Source organism: Poromitra crassiceps (genome assembly GCF_964638095.1).
Source record: "Poromitra crassiceps genome assembly, chromosome: 3".
Lineage (NCBI taxonomy): Eukaryota > Metazoa > Chordata > Actinopteri > Beryciformes > Melamphaidae > Poromitra > Poromitra crassiceps.
Window position 1 is genome coordinate 91,921,639 of NC_139625.1, and position 17,805 is coordinate 91,939,443.

The 17,805-nt window shown below is 43.5% G+C and overlaps 1 protein-coding gene across 1 annotated transcript in view; it reads right to left on the bottom strand.

The window, feature by feature from the left end:
• The window catches only part of LOC310773360 (NLR family CARD domain-containing protein 3-like), a gene marked incomplete at both ends in the record, with an annotated part of 35,032 nt that extends 28,189 nt beyond the window's left edge, over positions 1 to 6,843 (bottom strand). The window contains 2 exons of the mRNA XM_083633229.1: positions 5,083 to 5,163; positions 5,401 to 6,843. Of these exons, the coding sequence (XP_083489355.1) occupies positions 5,083 to 5,163; positions 5,401 to 6,843 (1,524 nt within the window). The remainder of the gene's footprint in view (positions 1 to 5,082; positions 5,164 to 5,400) is intronic.
• Positions 6,844 to 17,805: the final 10,962 nt, after the last annotated feature.

Below are 17,805 nucleotides of genomic sequence, written 5' to 3' on the forward strand. Positions count from 1 at the left end.
TCCTCAGTCCAGTACAGAGCAGTTTCATTCCTAAATCCTGCAAGTCGTTGTTACTCAGGTCCAGCTCTCTCAGAATAGAGGACTGGGAGCTGAGAACTGAGGCCAGAGCTTCACAGCTTCTCTCTGACAGCTGACAGCCACTCATCCTAAAGGACAAGAAGACATGTGGAAATGTTTTCTGTTATATCTGATGTCATTACCGGGCACCTGGCTGCCTCCGTGCGGACTGCCATTTCCAAGCTGAGGCAGAGCGCTGGCTGCTGGCTTGAAGTGTCTGACCAGCTGCGATAAGAGCTGCGGTAAATAACAATATTCCTGGCTGACTTCCTTCCTGACTTTAACAAGCCAGTTATGTCCTTTGCATTCTACATTAATGAAGATATTACCGTTTGTTTTATGTTGTATGTTACATACTTAGTGGCTAAATATATTAACATTTATGGGCTAGAAAATTCTGCCCAGGTAGGCACTAGGCAGCCATCTTGCCTGCTCAGAATTTTCTGCAAGTCATGAAGACTGATTGACAGCTGTCATGTCATGATATGATTGGTTGAAATGGGGTAAACAAATTAGATAGTACTACCTGATTTCAGCAAACTGTAGATGACTGTTATTAACTTTTGATGTTGAAAAACTAAAGAAATTTGATTTTGTGATTATTTTCTTTGCATACATTGTTAAATAGGTGCACTGTATAACCAGGAATATGACCTAAAATAGGAAGTCATTTTTCATTTCAGCTCGACTTTAATGTCATTATTTATTACTTCTCCTGACAGACTGTATTGATGAGGCTAACTGACCCTTATATCTAATGTCATTATTGTATTATTTCTCCTGACAGACTATTTATGAGGCCTGGTCTAAAGCAGGTCCAGTTTGTTTGCATGGTGCTGTATACTGAGCTGACGGGAGCAGGGCTTAAAATTCACTTTGCAAACTGGGGGGGAATTCCTCCCTCATGTTCTTCAGATAGGGGGGATTTATAGATTGGGGGGGGGGGGGTATCTATAGACTTTGGGGGCACTTTTTTGAGCCAATACTATAACCAACAAATATCTGCTTCTCATGTCCGATAAGCGATAATTTCACATTTTGTATTTGAAAAAGGAAGTTCCTAACCTGCAGTTTATGCACACCTGAGTCTAAATTACTATGGCTTTTGTCATTGTGTTTTATCTGCAGACTAGGAGCCATATGCTTTTGGTTCTATCAAAGCCTTTACTTACTGTACTTACTGTATTGAGTGTTCTTTGTTTTGTGTTCACAATACTAATGTTAGATTTGGTTAGGACAGAGCTCTGGAATATTACAGTTAAATCATCCATCTTTGCTCACTACATCTGCCTTTCTTACTGTCATGTTACTGGCAAAGCCATTACGCCAGCTCTGGGAGTATGAAGTGCTTGGAATGTGCGGATATTTGGTCACAACAAATATGCTGCTTGCCGAGCGGGGAGGCTACACCGCTGCCTGAGGTAATGTTCAGCTAAAAGTCCGCCCTCTAATGTGTCCGACCAGTCATCCGTATTCAGCAAACGTTCATTCCGCTCTGTCGGCTTAACATTATAGACATTTGTGCGCAAACAAATGCTGGACTTCTCCCGCATTATAAATGACAAATCTGCGGGAATTAGCAAAAATATGGGCGATTCTCGCAATCCAGTGCCAAATTTTAAGCCCTGCTGGAGCACTAACACTGACAGGGGAACTGGTTTGATTCCCACTAACAATGTATTCACACATGGTGCTGTAAGCTGATTGGATGAATAAATGCACCACAACGAGCCATAAACGCTTGTGCGAAGATAAAGTTTATATAAATTATGAAACTAACAAGGGGATTTAAATAATATCAAATATAAACATGCGAAACAAGCTGAAGAATTGAGGACAGACAAAAAAGATTACACAGAATGACACAAAAACAGCTCAAAGGTGTGTTTTCCAAAGAGTTTGAGAGTGAATCTGCAGCCTCAGTCCCCCGGGAAGGCTTTCCACAGTCTGGAAGCCCTGAGGACTAAAGTGAAACCAACTTCAGTGTTGAGTCTGGACTGAGGGAAAGTCAGGAGGAGCTGAAGATCTCAGCTGGCTCTCAGCTCACAGGGTAAGAGCACCACAGTGTAATTCAGGAGCAAAACTAGCCTGCTTTAAATGTGTTGTATGACATTTTCACATGAATTATCTAACTGGGAACCAGAGCACAAATGTTAAAACTGGGGAGATGACGACGATGACGATGATGTCACCTTCCCATTGGTTAACATCTAGTTGCTCTATTCTGAAGCAGCTGGAGATGTGACAGTGAATTATGGCTAAGAGGAACAGAGAGAGGTGCAGTAATCTAATGACAGGATATCAGAGCATGGATGATCTCCTCTCAGTCACAAAACTCACTAACAGTCAAAACTGTTTTGAGAGAACAGACCTTAGTTTGGATAAATGTGTTGAATCAACTGAGAAAAACTGTCAATTGATTTTACCTGGGAATCTCCAGTCTGCAGTCTGGACTCTCTAGTCCAGCAGAGAGCAGCGTCCCTCCTGAATCTTGCAGGTTGTTGTAACTCAGGTCCAGCTCTCTCAGATGGGAGGGGTTGGACTTCAGAGCTGAGGCCAGAAAAGCACAGCTGCTCTCTGACATGCTGCAGCGACTCAATCTGAACAATGAAGAATAAAGCAAGTAGCTATAAAGTAAACTATTCCTGCATGGTGTCAATGTGGATCAGCATCATGTTGGCTGTATAGTCTTTCCATCTGAAACCAGACAGGCTGTCACACCTCTGTCTCAGGATTGGTCCATTCTCCTTGAACACATTCTGTAACTGACCAGATGAATAAATCTGATTTTTGGGCCCTGAATGCATAGTTTAAATATTTTGTTAGATGCAGAATCCACTTTTTATTGGAACAATATCTTCATATGGCAGTTCCTCTGGAAATAAGTGTGATAAAAAGCTGAATTTGAGTTGGATGGGGAACTTAACTATAACTTAACCCTGACTATTTAACCCTGACTTTGGTCAAGGAAGATTCAGAAAACACCGGATAAGATGTTCATAATAATTTGTGCCAATGGATGGTAAGCACATTGTCAGTGGCATGGGGTTGACATGCCGGGATTTTCAAGTGGGCCTTCCTTGATGTTTCAGTGATGAGCCCAGTACATCTCAGGAGGGCTCGATAATGACTTATAGCATCTCAGGGTCATCCTGTCCCTGTGCTTCACACGACTGCTTTGATTGACTTCACAAGAAGTATTGGTCAATGTGAGGCTCCCTCAATCACCTTCTCCTTCTCCCTTGAAGGATCTTCAACCCCCTTTCTGATGCTTCTTTCTTCTGTGATGTTTTATGGCAGTTGGCATCCTTTATGCTGCATTACCGCCTCCTTCTGGATTTATCCATCCACTGTGTCCCTACAATCTGTCCCTGGTCTCCCCTGGGCAGCAGCACATATTCGGCAACCCTGATGCTACTAGCCTCAGCAGGTAAATGTTTACATCACTGATGAAGTCACAATGTATATGACCTCATCAGTGATTTATGACATGACTGATGCCAATGACCTGAAGCTCATGGCCTTATGTTGCTCCTGATTTTTGGCAGTTTCTTGTGCTCGATGATGACTTCTAGCGTCCCAGGGTTATCTCCTGTAGCCATGAGTGGGTGTCCCTAACATACTGAATCAGTTGTGGACTGCTTCCCTTGTTGCCAGCTGTCCTTTGACAGCAGTCTCTAGATGAGTCTTGCAAGTGGCATAGGGTTGAACGCACCTATAGAGCCAGGTCTGGCCAAGGACACTTCCCTGTTAAAGGGCTCTTTCCTTGCTGCCACCTCCAGGTGCTTGCTCCTGTTGGGGAATTGGTTGAATTTACACGACCTTGCCAGTGCAGTAAAGTTGCCATGTGCTTGCTCATGTGATAATTGTTTCAATTGCTGGGTCTGAAAATTGAGAGGAAAAATTGGGAGGCAATAAATTGAAAAATGTATTGCCTCCCACACTCTCACATGAAAGATTTGTCCCCAATAGATGGAGGCCATTTTGGAGAGATTTGACTGAAAACTAAGCCTCTAAAACCGGATCCTGTCTGATTTCAGATGGAATGACTCTATACAGACATCGGCAAATTACAATATTCATGTAATATTCATATCAGTACTTTATTAAATATACTGTCTGACCTGAGAATCTCCAGTCTGCAGTGTGGACTCTCCAGTCCAGCAGAGAGCAGCTTCACTCCTGAATCCTCCACGTAATTGCCACTCAGGTCCAGCTCTCTCAGATGGGAGGGGTTGGACTTCAGAGCTGAGGCCACGACTTGACACTCAGTCTTGTCCAAAGTGCAGTCCTTCATTCTGAATAAAAAATAAACAAGGGGTTAGACTTCAGAGCTGAGACCAGTCCATCCCATTTCTCTTATCAGGAAGTTGTTTTTGGTCCATCATCTTGAAGAGCGTCTCAAAGCTCTCTTATCCTGCCAAGTGAGGAGAAATCTGCGAGGAGCTCTGAGCGAGGAGACACCAGAGCAGGATAGGAATAGAATTTCCCAAATGCAGGGTTGCAGGGGAATATCCGAAATGCAGGGTAGTCGGGGGACTCATTAATCATCAACACTACAAATTAACAACACTAGACTAGTCAGACTAAATGAATGCCTGCAAAACTGTTTGCAGTCTTTGGAGTGTTCCTGTAATAGTGGCTCTACACTGGTCTACAAAACCCATCCACTGTCAGCAGAGTTTCAGCTACTCCCTTCTGGTCGGAGGTACACATACCCCAAGATCAGAACCAACAGAGCGAAACATTCATTTATCCCCATGTCAATCATCCAGCTAAATAAGATGTGAGATTCAGGGAATCTGAAGTATTATTGCGTATTTTTGTAGTATTTTTGACCACTACAGATGATTTCATGATTTTTATGAGTTGTGTATGTTTTTTATTTTAATGTGTCTGTGTCCTTATGTACTGTGCTGTACAACAAATTGCCTCCTTGGAGGACATTAAAGTTTTCTACTACTACTACTTCTATACTGTTGGTATTCACATCAGGACTAACCGAGCCGTCCTGCAGTTCCTCACAGCTGGGACCAGTCTGGATCGTCCCGCCACTGATGTGTTGTAGGCCTCCAGGTCGAACACATCTAGAACCTCCTCTGACATCTGCAGCATGTAGCCCAAGGCTGAGCAGTGGATTACAGAGAGTTTCTTCCCTGATGTGTTCTTTGACTTCAGGAACTGTTGGATCTCCTGATGTACTGATTTGTCGTTCATCTCCATCAAACAGTGGAAGATGTTGATGCATCTGTCAGGAGAGATATCATTATCAGTTTCCATCTCCTTCAGGTTGCTGATGGCTCTCTGGATGCTTTCTGGTCTACTCTCTGTCTGACCCAGCAGGCCTCGTAAGAGTCTCTGGCTGGACTCCAGTGAGAGGCCGTGAAGGAAGCGGACAAAGAGGTCCAGGTGGCCATTATTACTCTTCATGGATTTGTACATGGCTTTCCTCAGGAAGTCATCCAGGGATGTTTTACTGTTTTCAGATCTATCATCTTTTCTATCTCTTCTATCTTCTCCCAGGAATGTGTCCAGTACCTCTTCATCCTGGTTTGTGTGACAGTGGAAGATGTAGACAGCAGCCAGAAACTCCTGAATGCTCAGATGCACAAAGCAGAACATCTTGTCCTGGTACAGCCCACACTCCTCTCTAAAGATCTGTGTGAAAACTCCTGAGTACACTGAGGCTGCTGTGATATCAATGCCACACACTTTCAGGTCTTCTTCATAGAAGATCAGGTTGCCTTTCTCCAGCTGCTCAAAAGCCAGTTTTCCCAGAGAGAGAATCATGGTATTGGTCCATGCAGTCCAATGTGAATCTGTCTCAGATCTCCCATGATCCTTGACGTTCTGCCGTTTGGATTGAACCACCAGTAATTGGATGTACATCTCAGTCAGGGTCTTGGGCAGGTCTCCTCTCTCACTGGTTTTCAACACAGACTCCAGAACTGTAGCAGTGATCCAGCAGAAGACCGGGATGTGGCACATGATGTGAAGGGTTCGTGAAGTCTTGATGTGGGAGATGATTCCTCTGGCCTGGTCTTCTGTGAATTTCTCCCTATCACTGAATATCTTCGTGAAGTACTCATCCTTTTGTGGGTCAGTGAAGCCTCTCATCTCTGTGACCATGTCAATGCACTCAGGATCGATCCGATTGGCTGCTGCAGGTCGTGTGGTAATCCAGAGGCGAGCAGCGGGAAGCAAGTTCCCCTTGATGAGGTTTGTCAGCAGCACGTCCACTGAGGTTGACTCTTTAACATCAGTCAGGATCTCGTTGTTTTGGAAGTCTAGAGGAAGTCTGCACTCATCCAGACCGTCAAAGATGAACCCAACCTTGTCAAACGAGCAGATTCCTGCTTCTTTGGTAATAGGAAAGAAGCGATGAAGAAGTTCCACCAAGCTAAACTTTTTCTCCTTCAGCAGATTCAGCTCTCGGAAAGTGAATGGAAATATGAACGGTATATCCTGGTTCGCTTTCTCTTCAGCCCAGTCCAGAGTGAACTTTTGTGTTAAGACTGTTTTCCCAATGCCAGCCACTCCCATTGTCATCACTGTTCTGGTTTGTTTAACTCTTCCAGGTAAGGGTTTAAAGATGTCTTCATATCTGATTGGTGTTTCTGGTCTCTGGTTTCTGGATGCTGCTTCAATCAGTCTGATCTCATGTTCATCATTGACCTCTCCACTCCCTCCCTCTGTGAGGTAATGCTCTGTGAAGAACTGATTCATAACTGTTGACTTTCCTGCTTTAGCAATCCCCTCAAACACACACTGAAACTTCTCCTTCATGTTGGATTTGTGTTGACGTTGGCATACATCAGCATGCGTTTCTGAATGAATAAAGAACAAATGTGAGTAAATAGTCATGCAAACATTTCCCCATAATTTACACATTCCGAACTCCATCGAATCTATTCAGCTCAGTACTGGTGGGTGGACAAGCAGGTCCTGACTGGGTGTGAGGTATAAGGTAGCTGTTGTAGAATAAATTATTATTACTCAAGCATGAGTTTCATGCAACCGATCAGATTCCTTAAAGACACATTCACACTGTGGTGATTCCCACAAACCTCTTCTAGCTGGTTCCATTGGCAACTTCTATGTTAACCAAGCAGGTAGCTGAACTTCTCACTTACTGCTGATTATGTTCATGTATGTAAACTACTTCGGGGAAAACTTTTCAGGCAAGACATAATGATATGCATTGTGATTGTATAAAAGCGCTGATATCGCTGAGGACTAGCCTGGCATCACCAGACGAATTCGCTAGAGCAAATAAAATATGAGCTCACAGATTTGTCAGGTACCCAGGCTACCTGGACCTTCTTTACTGGGGTTATGGATAAAGTTATGATGCAACATGTACACGGTTGCATTACACTTGTCTTGTAGAAGGTACTGTCAGGTATTATTGTTATATTGTGCACAACTGTTATCAGTTTTTGAGTCAAGATACCTAACCCCGACCTGCTGCAGAGGCACTGAACTACCTGGCTGACCCTGCACCCCACCTAGAGGCCGATGTGAGAAGTCATCCACTGGGGAATAGTGTTGTGCCGATGATCATATAATTGCGATCACGTGTTTATATTAAATATATTTCATATTCAATTATTTTCTATAGTCGTCTTTCATCTGATTCCATAAAGTTCCTGAGTTTAGCTTTATTTTTGTTTTCTCTGAAATAAATACACCCATATAGATAAACCCAAGCGTGTGTACCTGTCTCCCAAATACTTTCACTACTCTAACAAACTTTTAAATAAAAACTGCCCTGCAGTAAGAGATTAAACTAATATGAACCCAGCACACTCTTTAAGATGTGCTGACACCAAACAGTCTATCTTCCTGTCAGCGTCTCAACTTCTACTTTTTGACACTCTGGACTGTCATAACCTGCTACAGAAGATCGCTCTGCTACAAACAAGAAGAGACTGCAAGACACACTTCAATGTGTTCCGTCAGTGAGTTAAAACAGCCTAGAGCTCAGGCTCAGAGCTAATGAAGTGCCAGATTTCACCTCAAACCTCTGTAAACCTGAACCAAAACCAAAGAAACTGAACAGTCCCAAAAACTACAGCTGGAAAATAGATTTGAACCATTATTGAATGTGGGAATCAGAAATGTTGACCACTTTGATCATTTACACGATCGATTAAATTTGCAAGTTAAACATTACAAATTCAAATGATCGGATTCAAATTCAGTTTTTAATGCAATTAAAATTAAAATATAAATAATTCAATTTCACTTTCTAGTAACACCTTCTGTATTTCTGCCCACATCTTCCACCAAATTAAGTATTTCTTGCTCTTTGATGTTCTTCTGTTAATCACTGTCCAACTTACCATTTTCTTGATTCTTGGGTTTCTCAAGGTCATCTGCAAGAAACTTCTCCTCTTTCTTAAGGATATCACAGAAGATATCTTTGCCTCTATCTCCACTAGCATTCAGTGACGTATAGAGTTCCCTCATCTTATCCTGAGTGGTAGGTTTAGACATGATGTTATCGTAGGCTTCTTGCATGATAACGTCCTCAGTCAGGAGCTTATCCAAGATTGGCGCGACCATTTTGACTCTCTTGACCAGCTCATCCCGGTGTTTATCCACAAAGTGCTTCTCTGAGGAATGAAAATGAGTTGATTTGAGTGAGCATCATTCAGGCTAATATCAGCTTGTATCAGGCTACTTTGCTTCTGAAGGATTACAACATGAAGGATTTCATTTGAAAACTATGTTTGTGTCTGCTTATTTTGGATCTCCAAAATGTCACTGTCTGAAATCCATCAATCAATATTTCAAAATCACACATAATCCAATTGTCAGATTTTAACACTGGTGAAATAGGAAGCTGTTTGTGCTTTTCCTGATATTAGGTATCTCACGCGCTACGCACGCTCGATTCATAGGCTCCACTGCGTGGCCTTGCCCACCCTGCAGCTCGCCGAGCTGGACCTGCAGCTCACATGCATCGCCCACCCTGCGGCCGATTGTCACGATGCCAGGACTTTATGACATCACTGATGACATCATCAGTGGGACAAACATTTAAACAAACAGAGAAACATTGCCCACATGCTCCATGTTATTATACGGTATATAGATTTGCCTTAAATGTGGCAGTGGCCTATTCCACTTCTAGCAAAATATTGACTCTTGTGTTTGAGCTTGTGTTTCTGGCCACTGCACCAGCTGCTGCCAAAGACATAATGGTAAATGGTAAATGGACTGCATTTATAGAGCGCATTTTATATAGTCTATCGACTACCCAAAGCGCTTTTACATGAATACCTCACATTCACCCATTCACACACCGACGGCGTCTGCAGCCATGCAGGGCGCTAACTGCTCGTCAGGAGCAGTTAGGGGTTCAGTGTCTTGCTCAAGGACACTTCGGCACACTGCCGGGAGGAGCCAGCCTCGAACCGGGAACCTTCCGATTCCCAGGCGACAGCTCTACCTCCTGAGCTAATGCCGCCCAAAATAAAATTCATAATAAAATGAAGACATGTTTTCTGTTGCTAGTGTTGCTGTCAGCAGTCCATGCTCAGCCTGCTTGAAGGTAATGTATTGAAAGGATGGGTTGTAAAAGGTGAATGTTGGGACTCCCTCTGTTTGCATTAGGACCCCCAAATCACTAAGTCAGCCCCTGTTTCACCTACCTCCCATTGTGGTTTTCTCTTTAGCCGTCGCCATCGTTGCTCCCTGGTAAAATAACAGGAAATATTCAGAAGAATATCATCGGTAATGTAATGGTCATATTTGTTCTTTGTCTGACCTCTATACCCTTCATTACAAACACACAGTGCCCATATACATTATGCATTTATTCAGCTTCACAACCGACACAAACTTTCAGATGTGATGATGTGTTACATGACACATCCCACTACATGACAACAGGATCATTTTTCATTACACACAACCCCCCCTCTACCCCCCCACCCCACCCCATTAGTTAGATGTCTCTGTAGTAAATCTAAAGCTTCTCTCTACAGCAGGTGTTGGTCTACTAAACTGACGAGGCTGAATCTGTTCTAGTCAGACTCAACCTGCCAACTAAACTATGTCAATTATGACATAATGCACTGCAGCTCTAGTGGTGTGCATTGGTTTGGCTGCTCCATTGATTTCCAGTGGGGTGAATTGTTTCTAAACAGATGAGATCAGTTGTAATTAGAATTTAGTTACACTTCACACCAAGCTGATGTTTAATCTGAAGAGGCTAACAGGTCAAATGTGTAGCTGTAGTAAAACGTGTTGTTGTACATGTACACACCTTAGCTGTGGAGTCCTGGACAGACTGACCACTGGGGACCTCTGTCCTTTGCTGCTCAACTCTGTGGAGAAAACATGAAGAATGAGGTCTCCACCTAAGTAAAACTAATGTGTTCCCCCAGCCCTATGTTCATTTATCCCTATGTAGCCTCAGCCCTATGTTCCCTCAGCAGCTCTATGTTCCCTCTGCTCTGTTCCCTCAGTTCTATGTTCCCTCAGCCCTATGTTTCCTCAGCCCTATGTTCCCTCAGCCCTATGTTCCCTCACCTCTATGTTCCCTCAGCCCTATGTTCCCTCAGCCCTATGTTCCCTCACCTCTATGTTCCCTCAGCCCTATGTTCCCTCACCTCTATGTTCCCTCAGCCCTATGTTCCCTCAGCCCTATGTTCCCTCACCTCTATGTTCCCTCAGCCCTATGTTCCCTCAGCCCTATGTTTCCTCAGCCCTATGTTCCCTCAGCCCTATGTTCTCTCAGTTCTATGTTCCCTCAGCCCTATGTTCCCTCACCTCTATGTTCCCTCAGCCCTATGTTCTCTCAGTTCTATGTTCCCTCAGCCCTATGTTCTCTCAGTTCTATGTTCCCTCAGTTCTATGTTCCCTCAGCCATATGTTCCCTCACCTCTATGTTCTCTCAACCATATGTTCCCTCAGCCCTATGTTCCCTCAACCATATGTTCTCTCAGCCCTATGTTCTCTCAGCCATATGTTCTCTCAGCCCGTGGCACGGACTAGTTATTTAAATACAAACGTGGCCGAGGTCATTTTTCAGTTTTTTACAGATTATGAAAGTGCAGATTCTAAACTTTCAAATGATGTGTCACACATTGTAATCTGAAAAAAATTGAAGGAGATACGGTCATTTGAATGTTCAAAGTTCAGAAAGGGCAAAGCTGTGAAATTAGCCTCTAAAGTTTGAGCACTTTTTCACACCCTGGCAGCCAGGTAGAGGGGCCGTCACAATGGGTCCTCATTAACATTAACCACCCCCCAAGCTGTCACTCTCTGTCAGTCCCCTGATTCAAGGATCTTTTCTCCAAATTCAAGGACCCAACATGGCATAGTTTGAGACATGGATCAGGGTTAATTACTGTTACAACAATAATAATTTTTATGATGACAACTAGCAGAAGCTCGTCTTAAGTGACCATGACGTCATTTATTTGATTATTGCATGTATACAATTTAAGACTTTTTCAACCTTTTTAATACCACTTTAATGTCAGTTTAAAATTAAATGTGAAAAGAAAAGACGAAAATATTCTCATCCTAAAAGGTATTAATTAGAACAATAACTCTCATAACATCCAGCCAGAACTAAAAATTGACTGTTGCAAACCAAACCAATAGTAGTAGTACTGTTAGTATTATCTATATTATCATAATAATTCTCATAACATCCAGCCAGAAATAAAAATGGGACACATAGGACACGACCAGGTCCAACACCATAGGAGACATCAGGAGACGTCAATCTTAGCTATGTCACAGGTTTGTACTTTGAATCCCCGGGCCACAAAACACAGACACAAGAGGCAGGTAGCTTTTCAGGTATAGATTTATTACAAAAGGCTAGTATAAAAAGGTGTACAGGTGAAGTAAAAAGGTAAAAAAAAATTCCACTGAGCAGCTGAGTGGTTTCTCCGCTCAGCCACAGTCCAGGGGCTCGAAACCAGGCCGTCTGGAATAAGGCAATGTAAAAAAAAGATACCATAAGTACAACCTATAGTAATGCTGATCTAAGTTTAAACTGATGCTGCTGGCTTGGAGAAGCACGCTCAACAGATCAGGATTAAGTTTAGATAGATCTGGGGCACGGAAAGAGAAAGCCATGTCCGTCTATATGCGCAGAGGGGGCAAAACTTCAGGTTGAGGGCATGTGACGTCTTTTGCGTCATCGGAGCAGAATTCTCTGATTTTCTCAAAAAGATACTTCTGTCTGGCCAGGTCCAGTCCAGGCGGGGTCTGCACCGGAAGAACATCATCTTTATCAGCTTTGTTTTCATCACCTTTGGGTGGAAGGACATCAGTGTCACGTAGCAGCTGGAACTCGACTGCTTCTGCCTCACAGTGTTCTCTGACGACAACCCAGAGGGGGTCCTAGGCATCTGGAGGCTCCAGGCCAAGCCACGAAGGAGGCCCCTACCGGTGGCGCCCCGAAGGGGCGGCGCCGGAAAAAAAAGTTACCTTTTTTGGACGTATTTTTGCCATATTTAGAGGCTGTTTGAAGTTACATCCCCCCTCAGATTCAATGGGCATGACCCTCTGCATCCTCTCTCATTCTCTTTGTGAATCTTGTAATCTTTATATCTTTGTCACTTGTCATCTTTATATCTTTATCTTTGTCACTTGTAATCTTCATAATCATATCTTTATCTTTGTCATCTTTATATCTTTATCACTTGTAATCTTCATAATCATATCTTTATCTTTGTCACTTGTCATCTTTATACAGTAAACCAAATATAGATCACTCATTCAACTCAACATCAATCTACAAATAAACATCAATGTGTAAATAATAAGTAAACAATAAGGCACTCCCACAATACAAAGAAACATCAATAACTCAAATGAAGGCACTATCAGTGGACAGCGAACGGGCACTGCAATTTAGCATGAACAAGGAGCCACATGGCGGACGAATCCACCGCATGTAGAACACAGTATAAACGTCATTCCACACAGACAACAACAAATAATAACACTCACTTGTTCCTTGGACTAGGGATGTCAACGGTTAACCGTTAATCGATTAACCGTCGCTAACGTCGTTGTTCGGTTATTGCTGTCGGTCTATCAGTTAATATAAAAAAAAAAAAAAAAAAAAAAATTGTTTCTTTCTGCGAGGCCCTCTATTGGACGGGGCTCCAGGCGGCTGCCTGTTCGGCCTGGTTCAAGGACCGCCTCTGCGACAACCACACCAGGTCTCTGAGCGTCGAAGCTGGAACACATTGAAGGAAGACAGTACATTTAGATTATTGCCAAGTGTCACTTTCACAAAATACTTGCATTTCAATGTCAGTGTGTGCATGTCAATGTTCAATTCCAACAGAATAGCCAACACAACGAATGATAATTACCTGAAGTGCTGGTAGCTCTTAATCTGTGGGAGCCTTCGGAAGTATTTACTCAGATGCCGTTGCCAGTCGTAGGTTTTGACACGCACTGTGCCATCCTCCAGTCCGACGAGCTGAGGGATGTTTACGTGTGCGATGGGAGAGCTGTCACTAACAACCTTTGCAATGTCTGACAATGTGCCGACTTTGGTCTTCCTGAAGCACTGCTTGACCAGACCAAAACCCCAGTCGGGCCCAAACTTGGTGTGGCCGGCAATCAGAAAGTGAAGGCCCAAGCTCAGGTGAAGTTTGTGGATCGTACGCCAGGCACAGTACCATAGTACATAGTTATTTTTATTTTGTCCAGAACAATTGTCACAATGAAGATCCACGTCGGTTTCTCCGACTCCGTACTCAGAGAAAAAATGATGCACGTAGTTGATCACTGCATTGCTGCCCTTGCTCGATGACATTCCTTCATCAATGAGGTAATTGACCTGCTTTGGCATCCCCTCACAGTGCACGCCAAAAATGCCACACTTATGTGGAGTCAAAAAATACACTCTCTGAGGAGAGTTTAGACCAGTCTATCTTAGCCTCACTTGCACTATTGTCCTCCCTCATTATCTCAGGGAGACTGCCAGTGTCAAGTGTGATCTCAATGGGGAAATGATCAGTTGTAGTAGCCTCATACAGTACTTTCATAGGCCCAAGTGTTGCATGAGCATCTGCAGTACATATCAGATGATCAAGCCAGCTGGTTGTTCTGTGGGCTTCACTGTAGTAGGTGAAGCTATCCGCAGGTAGAAGCACCTGACTAGATAGAACCAGATTATTGTCTTCACACATCCTGATAATATGCTTGGCAAAGGAGGAAGCATTATCAGAAATATCAGCATTCATGCCTCCCATATGTTCCCTCATCCCTCAGCTCTATGTTCACTCAGTTCTGTTCCCTCAGCCATATGTTCCCTCAGCCCTATGTTCTCTCAGCCATATGTTCGCTCAGCCCTATGTTCTCTCAGCCCTATGTTCTCTCAGTTCTATGTTCACTCAGTTCTATGTGCTCTCAGCAGCTCTGTGTTTCCTCATCCCTATGTTCCCTCAGCTCTATGTTCACTGAGTTCTGTTCCCTCAGCCATATGTTCTCTCAGCCCTATGTTCCCTCAGTTCTATGTTCCCTCAGCGATGTTCCCTCCGATCTATGTTCCCTCAGCTATATGTTCCCTCAGCTCTATGTTCCCTCCGATCAATGTTCTCTCAGGCCTATGTTCCCTCAGATCTATGTTCTCTCAGCTCTATGTTCCTTCAGATCTATGTTCCCTCAGCTCTATGTTCCCTCAGCCCTATGTTCCCTTGGCCCTATGTTCCCTCAGCCCTATGTTCCCTCAGCTCTATGTTCCCTCAGCCCTATGTTCCCTCCTATCTATGTTCTCTCAGCCCTATGTTCCCTCAGCTCTATGTTCCCTCAGCCCTGTTCCCTCAGCTCTATGTTCCTTCAGCCATATGTTCCCTCAGTCCTATGTTCTCTCAGCCATATGTTCTCTCAGCCCTATGTTCTCTCAGCCCTATGTTCCCTCAGCTCTATGTTCACTCAGTTCTGTTCCCTCAGCCATATGTTCTCTCAGCCCTATGTTCCCTCAGTTCTATGTTCCCTCAGCGATGGTCCCTCCGATCTATGTTCCCTCAGCTCTATGTTCCCTCAGCCCTATGTTCCCTCCTATCTATGTGCTCTCAGCTCTATGTTCCCTCAGCCCTATGTTCCCTCAGCTCTATGTTCCCTCAGCTCTATGTTCCCTCAGCCCTGTTCCCTCAGCTCTATGTTCCTTCAGCCATATATTCCCTCAGCCCTATGTTCACTCAGCCCTGTTCCCTCAGCCCTATGTTCCTTCAGCCATATGTTCCCTCAGCCCTATGTTCCCTCAACTCTATGTTCCCTCAGCTCTATGTTCCCTACTGTTAGCAGTGTCAGGACAGAAGTGCAACAGGTAGATGCCAAAGCAAAAGGACAGTGTTTAGGAAAAATAACTATAATATTTAAAATGAATTAACTAAGCCTAACCCAAACCTCACAGCCTGTTCAGATTTTTCCCATTTAACACACAGTTAGGCGCCCATGCTGAACCAATTTTAGATCTCATGACTTGAGTCCTCTTCTCAAGAGAGATGGATAACAACATCTGATTAAAGTCTTACCTTTGCTCAGCAGAGGGCGCTCCATCCACACAGCTGGGCCCAGGGGAGTCTGCTCTCTGGATCCTGATAGAAACAGGAGAGACAAAAGAAGTGCAGTTTGAACCAGACAGTTAGCAGCAAAGGCTAACATCTATATAGCTACAAACTTTCTCTACATGAAAAATGCTAAGAGCAATGTTCTATTATTGTTAAAGGGACCAACTTTGTGGGAGTTTCGTCAATTTGCCATATCGCCCATACGTAACCAAGATACACAATGCCTTTACTGGCACTCTCTGTACAGTATAAAGTGAGCAGTCGCCCAGTTAGTTAGTATTGCCAATGAATTGTGGGAAACGGCACAGCCGTTAAAAGTCACCAAAAACACAGACGGCAGCTCCGACTTTAAAACTCTGGTGGGAAAATCTACCCCGACTAGGCTGGGAATCAGTTGTGTGACGTCACACAACAATGGCCGCAGCCATGGAGTATGTAGTCCAAAGTATGAATAAGTTAGATTCACTCAGTCCTCTCGGTACCATTGTGACTGCTTTTTGGTAGAAGCTGTTCAGGTGACGAGTCTTTTTTGTTGTTTATAACACACAGATTAATTAGATAGGTCGCCCTCACCTTGGAGCCTGAACAGATCAACTCAGATGTCCATTTCTACAGACTGGAGCATATGGTCATCATGTACAGCAAGAGCTGTGGCTCAAACCAAAGAGATGAAACCAGACAGCAGCTTTTCTCAAACAGAAGTAAGTCCCTCAGGAACTCTCACCCAAGCTGCAATGATCCAGCATGTCAGAGGGGCACTGCTGTAGGCCAGCTTCTACTGGAGCCATCTTGCAGATGCCAGTAAAGCTTGTGCCATCCTCCTCTGCTGCAGCTGCAAAAAGTCATGTAGTGGGTGCTGCAAATGCTTTAAAGCTGGAGTCCATTGCACCTCCATATGTATGGATGTGAGGGTGCCTGTACCCACAATGAGGGTCAAGATGTTGATATGAGTCATTTCTAGGGATGTCACAATATATCGTCCCACAATATATCGCGATATCAAAACGTGACAATATGTATCGTTGAGATGAAATCTCATATCGTGAGAAAAAGAAGCTGAACATGGTGGCAGTGATCTGCAGCTGTTTGCATGCTCACTCTCCTTTTCATTCCTTTGTTTCAACAGACGAGGGACGTTACAGACACGGAGGATGAAAATGGTCAAATTACTCAAATTAGCGCCCCCTCAACTTACAAATCGATCCCAAAAAAATATTGTTAAAATATCGTATCGTATCGTTATCGTGAACCCAATATCGTGTATCGTATCGTATCGTGAACTGAGTGTATTGTGACACCCCTAGTCATTTCACAGCAACTTTTTGAGGTGGTAAAGCAGGAAAGAATGCATCAGGTTTAATCATTAGCATTAATGAGGGCACCTGGCACTGGAACACCTAAACAGAATGGAAGCATAATTAATGGTATTAGCTGCTTTACTTCCTACTTTTACCACCTCAAAAGGGTTGCTGTGAAATGGGTCCATTCTGGATATGTGATAAGGATATAGACGGTTTTCACAGAACTGTGTTGCTAGGGAACAGTTTTTCATATGTCCTGTCAGTTATTTTACTAGCAAACACTGCAACTGGAAGGAAGCTGGGGGAAATGTACAATGTTTTGTGAAAAAGTATTGTGAGTGAAAATTATTGATTGATTGTTGATTGATTGATAGCTGATCATTATTGACTGTAATAATGATCAGCTATCAATCAATCAACAATCAATCAATAATTTTCACTCACAGTATGTACATTCTTGGGGATAGTGTCCATATTGGTAGCCGTAGCCTAATATGAAAATTACTGTTGTACAATCTAGATAAATTCAACCATAAATCTGAGTATTCCAATGTGTTTCTAATGTTCAAAAAGCAGACACCAAGTTTGCCAAAATAGTCAAAGGTTAAGGTAAAACTCTTTTCAGGTAGCCACCATCTTGGAAATATGCAAATTAGGGCCCCCACACACACGCGCACACACACACACACACACACACACGCTGCCATGTTGACCCCGCGGGTCACCGGCTTGGGTGCTGAGTCTCGCTAAATCATTACAGCATGCCCTGTCTACTTCTGGCCCAAATTTGGTTATTTTACACTTGATTTGCACAAACGTAGTCTCAGATCTCCCTAAGGCCCTTGTCACAGGTCGTTACTGTGGTTGCCCCTGGTTACTTAATT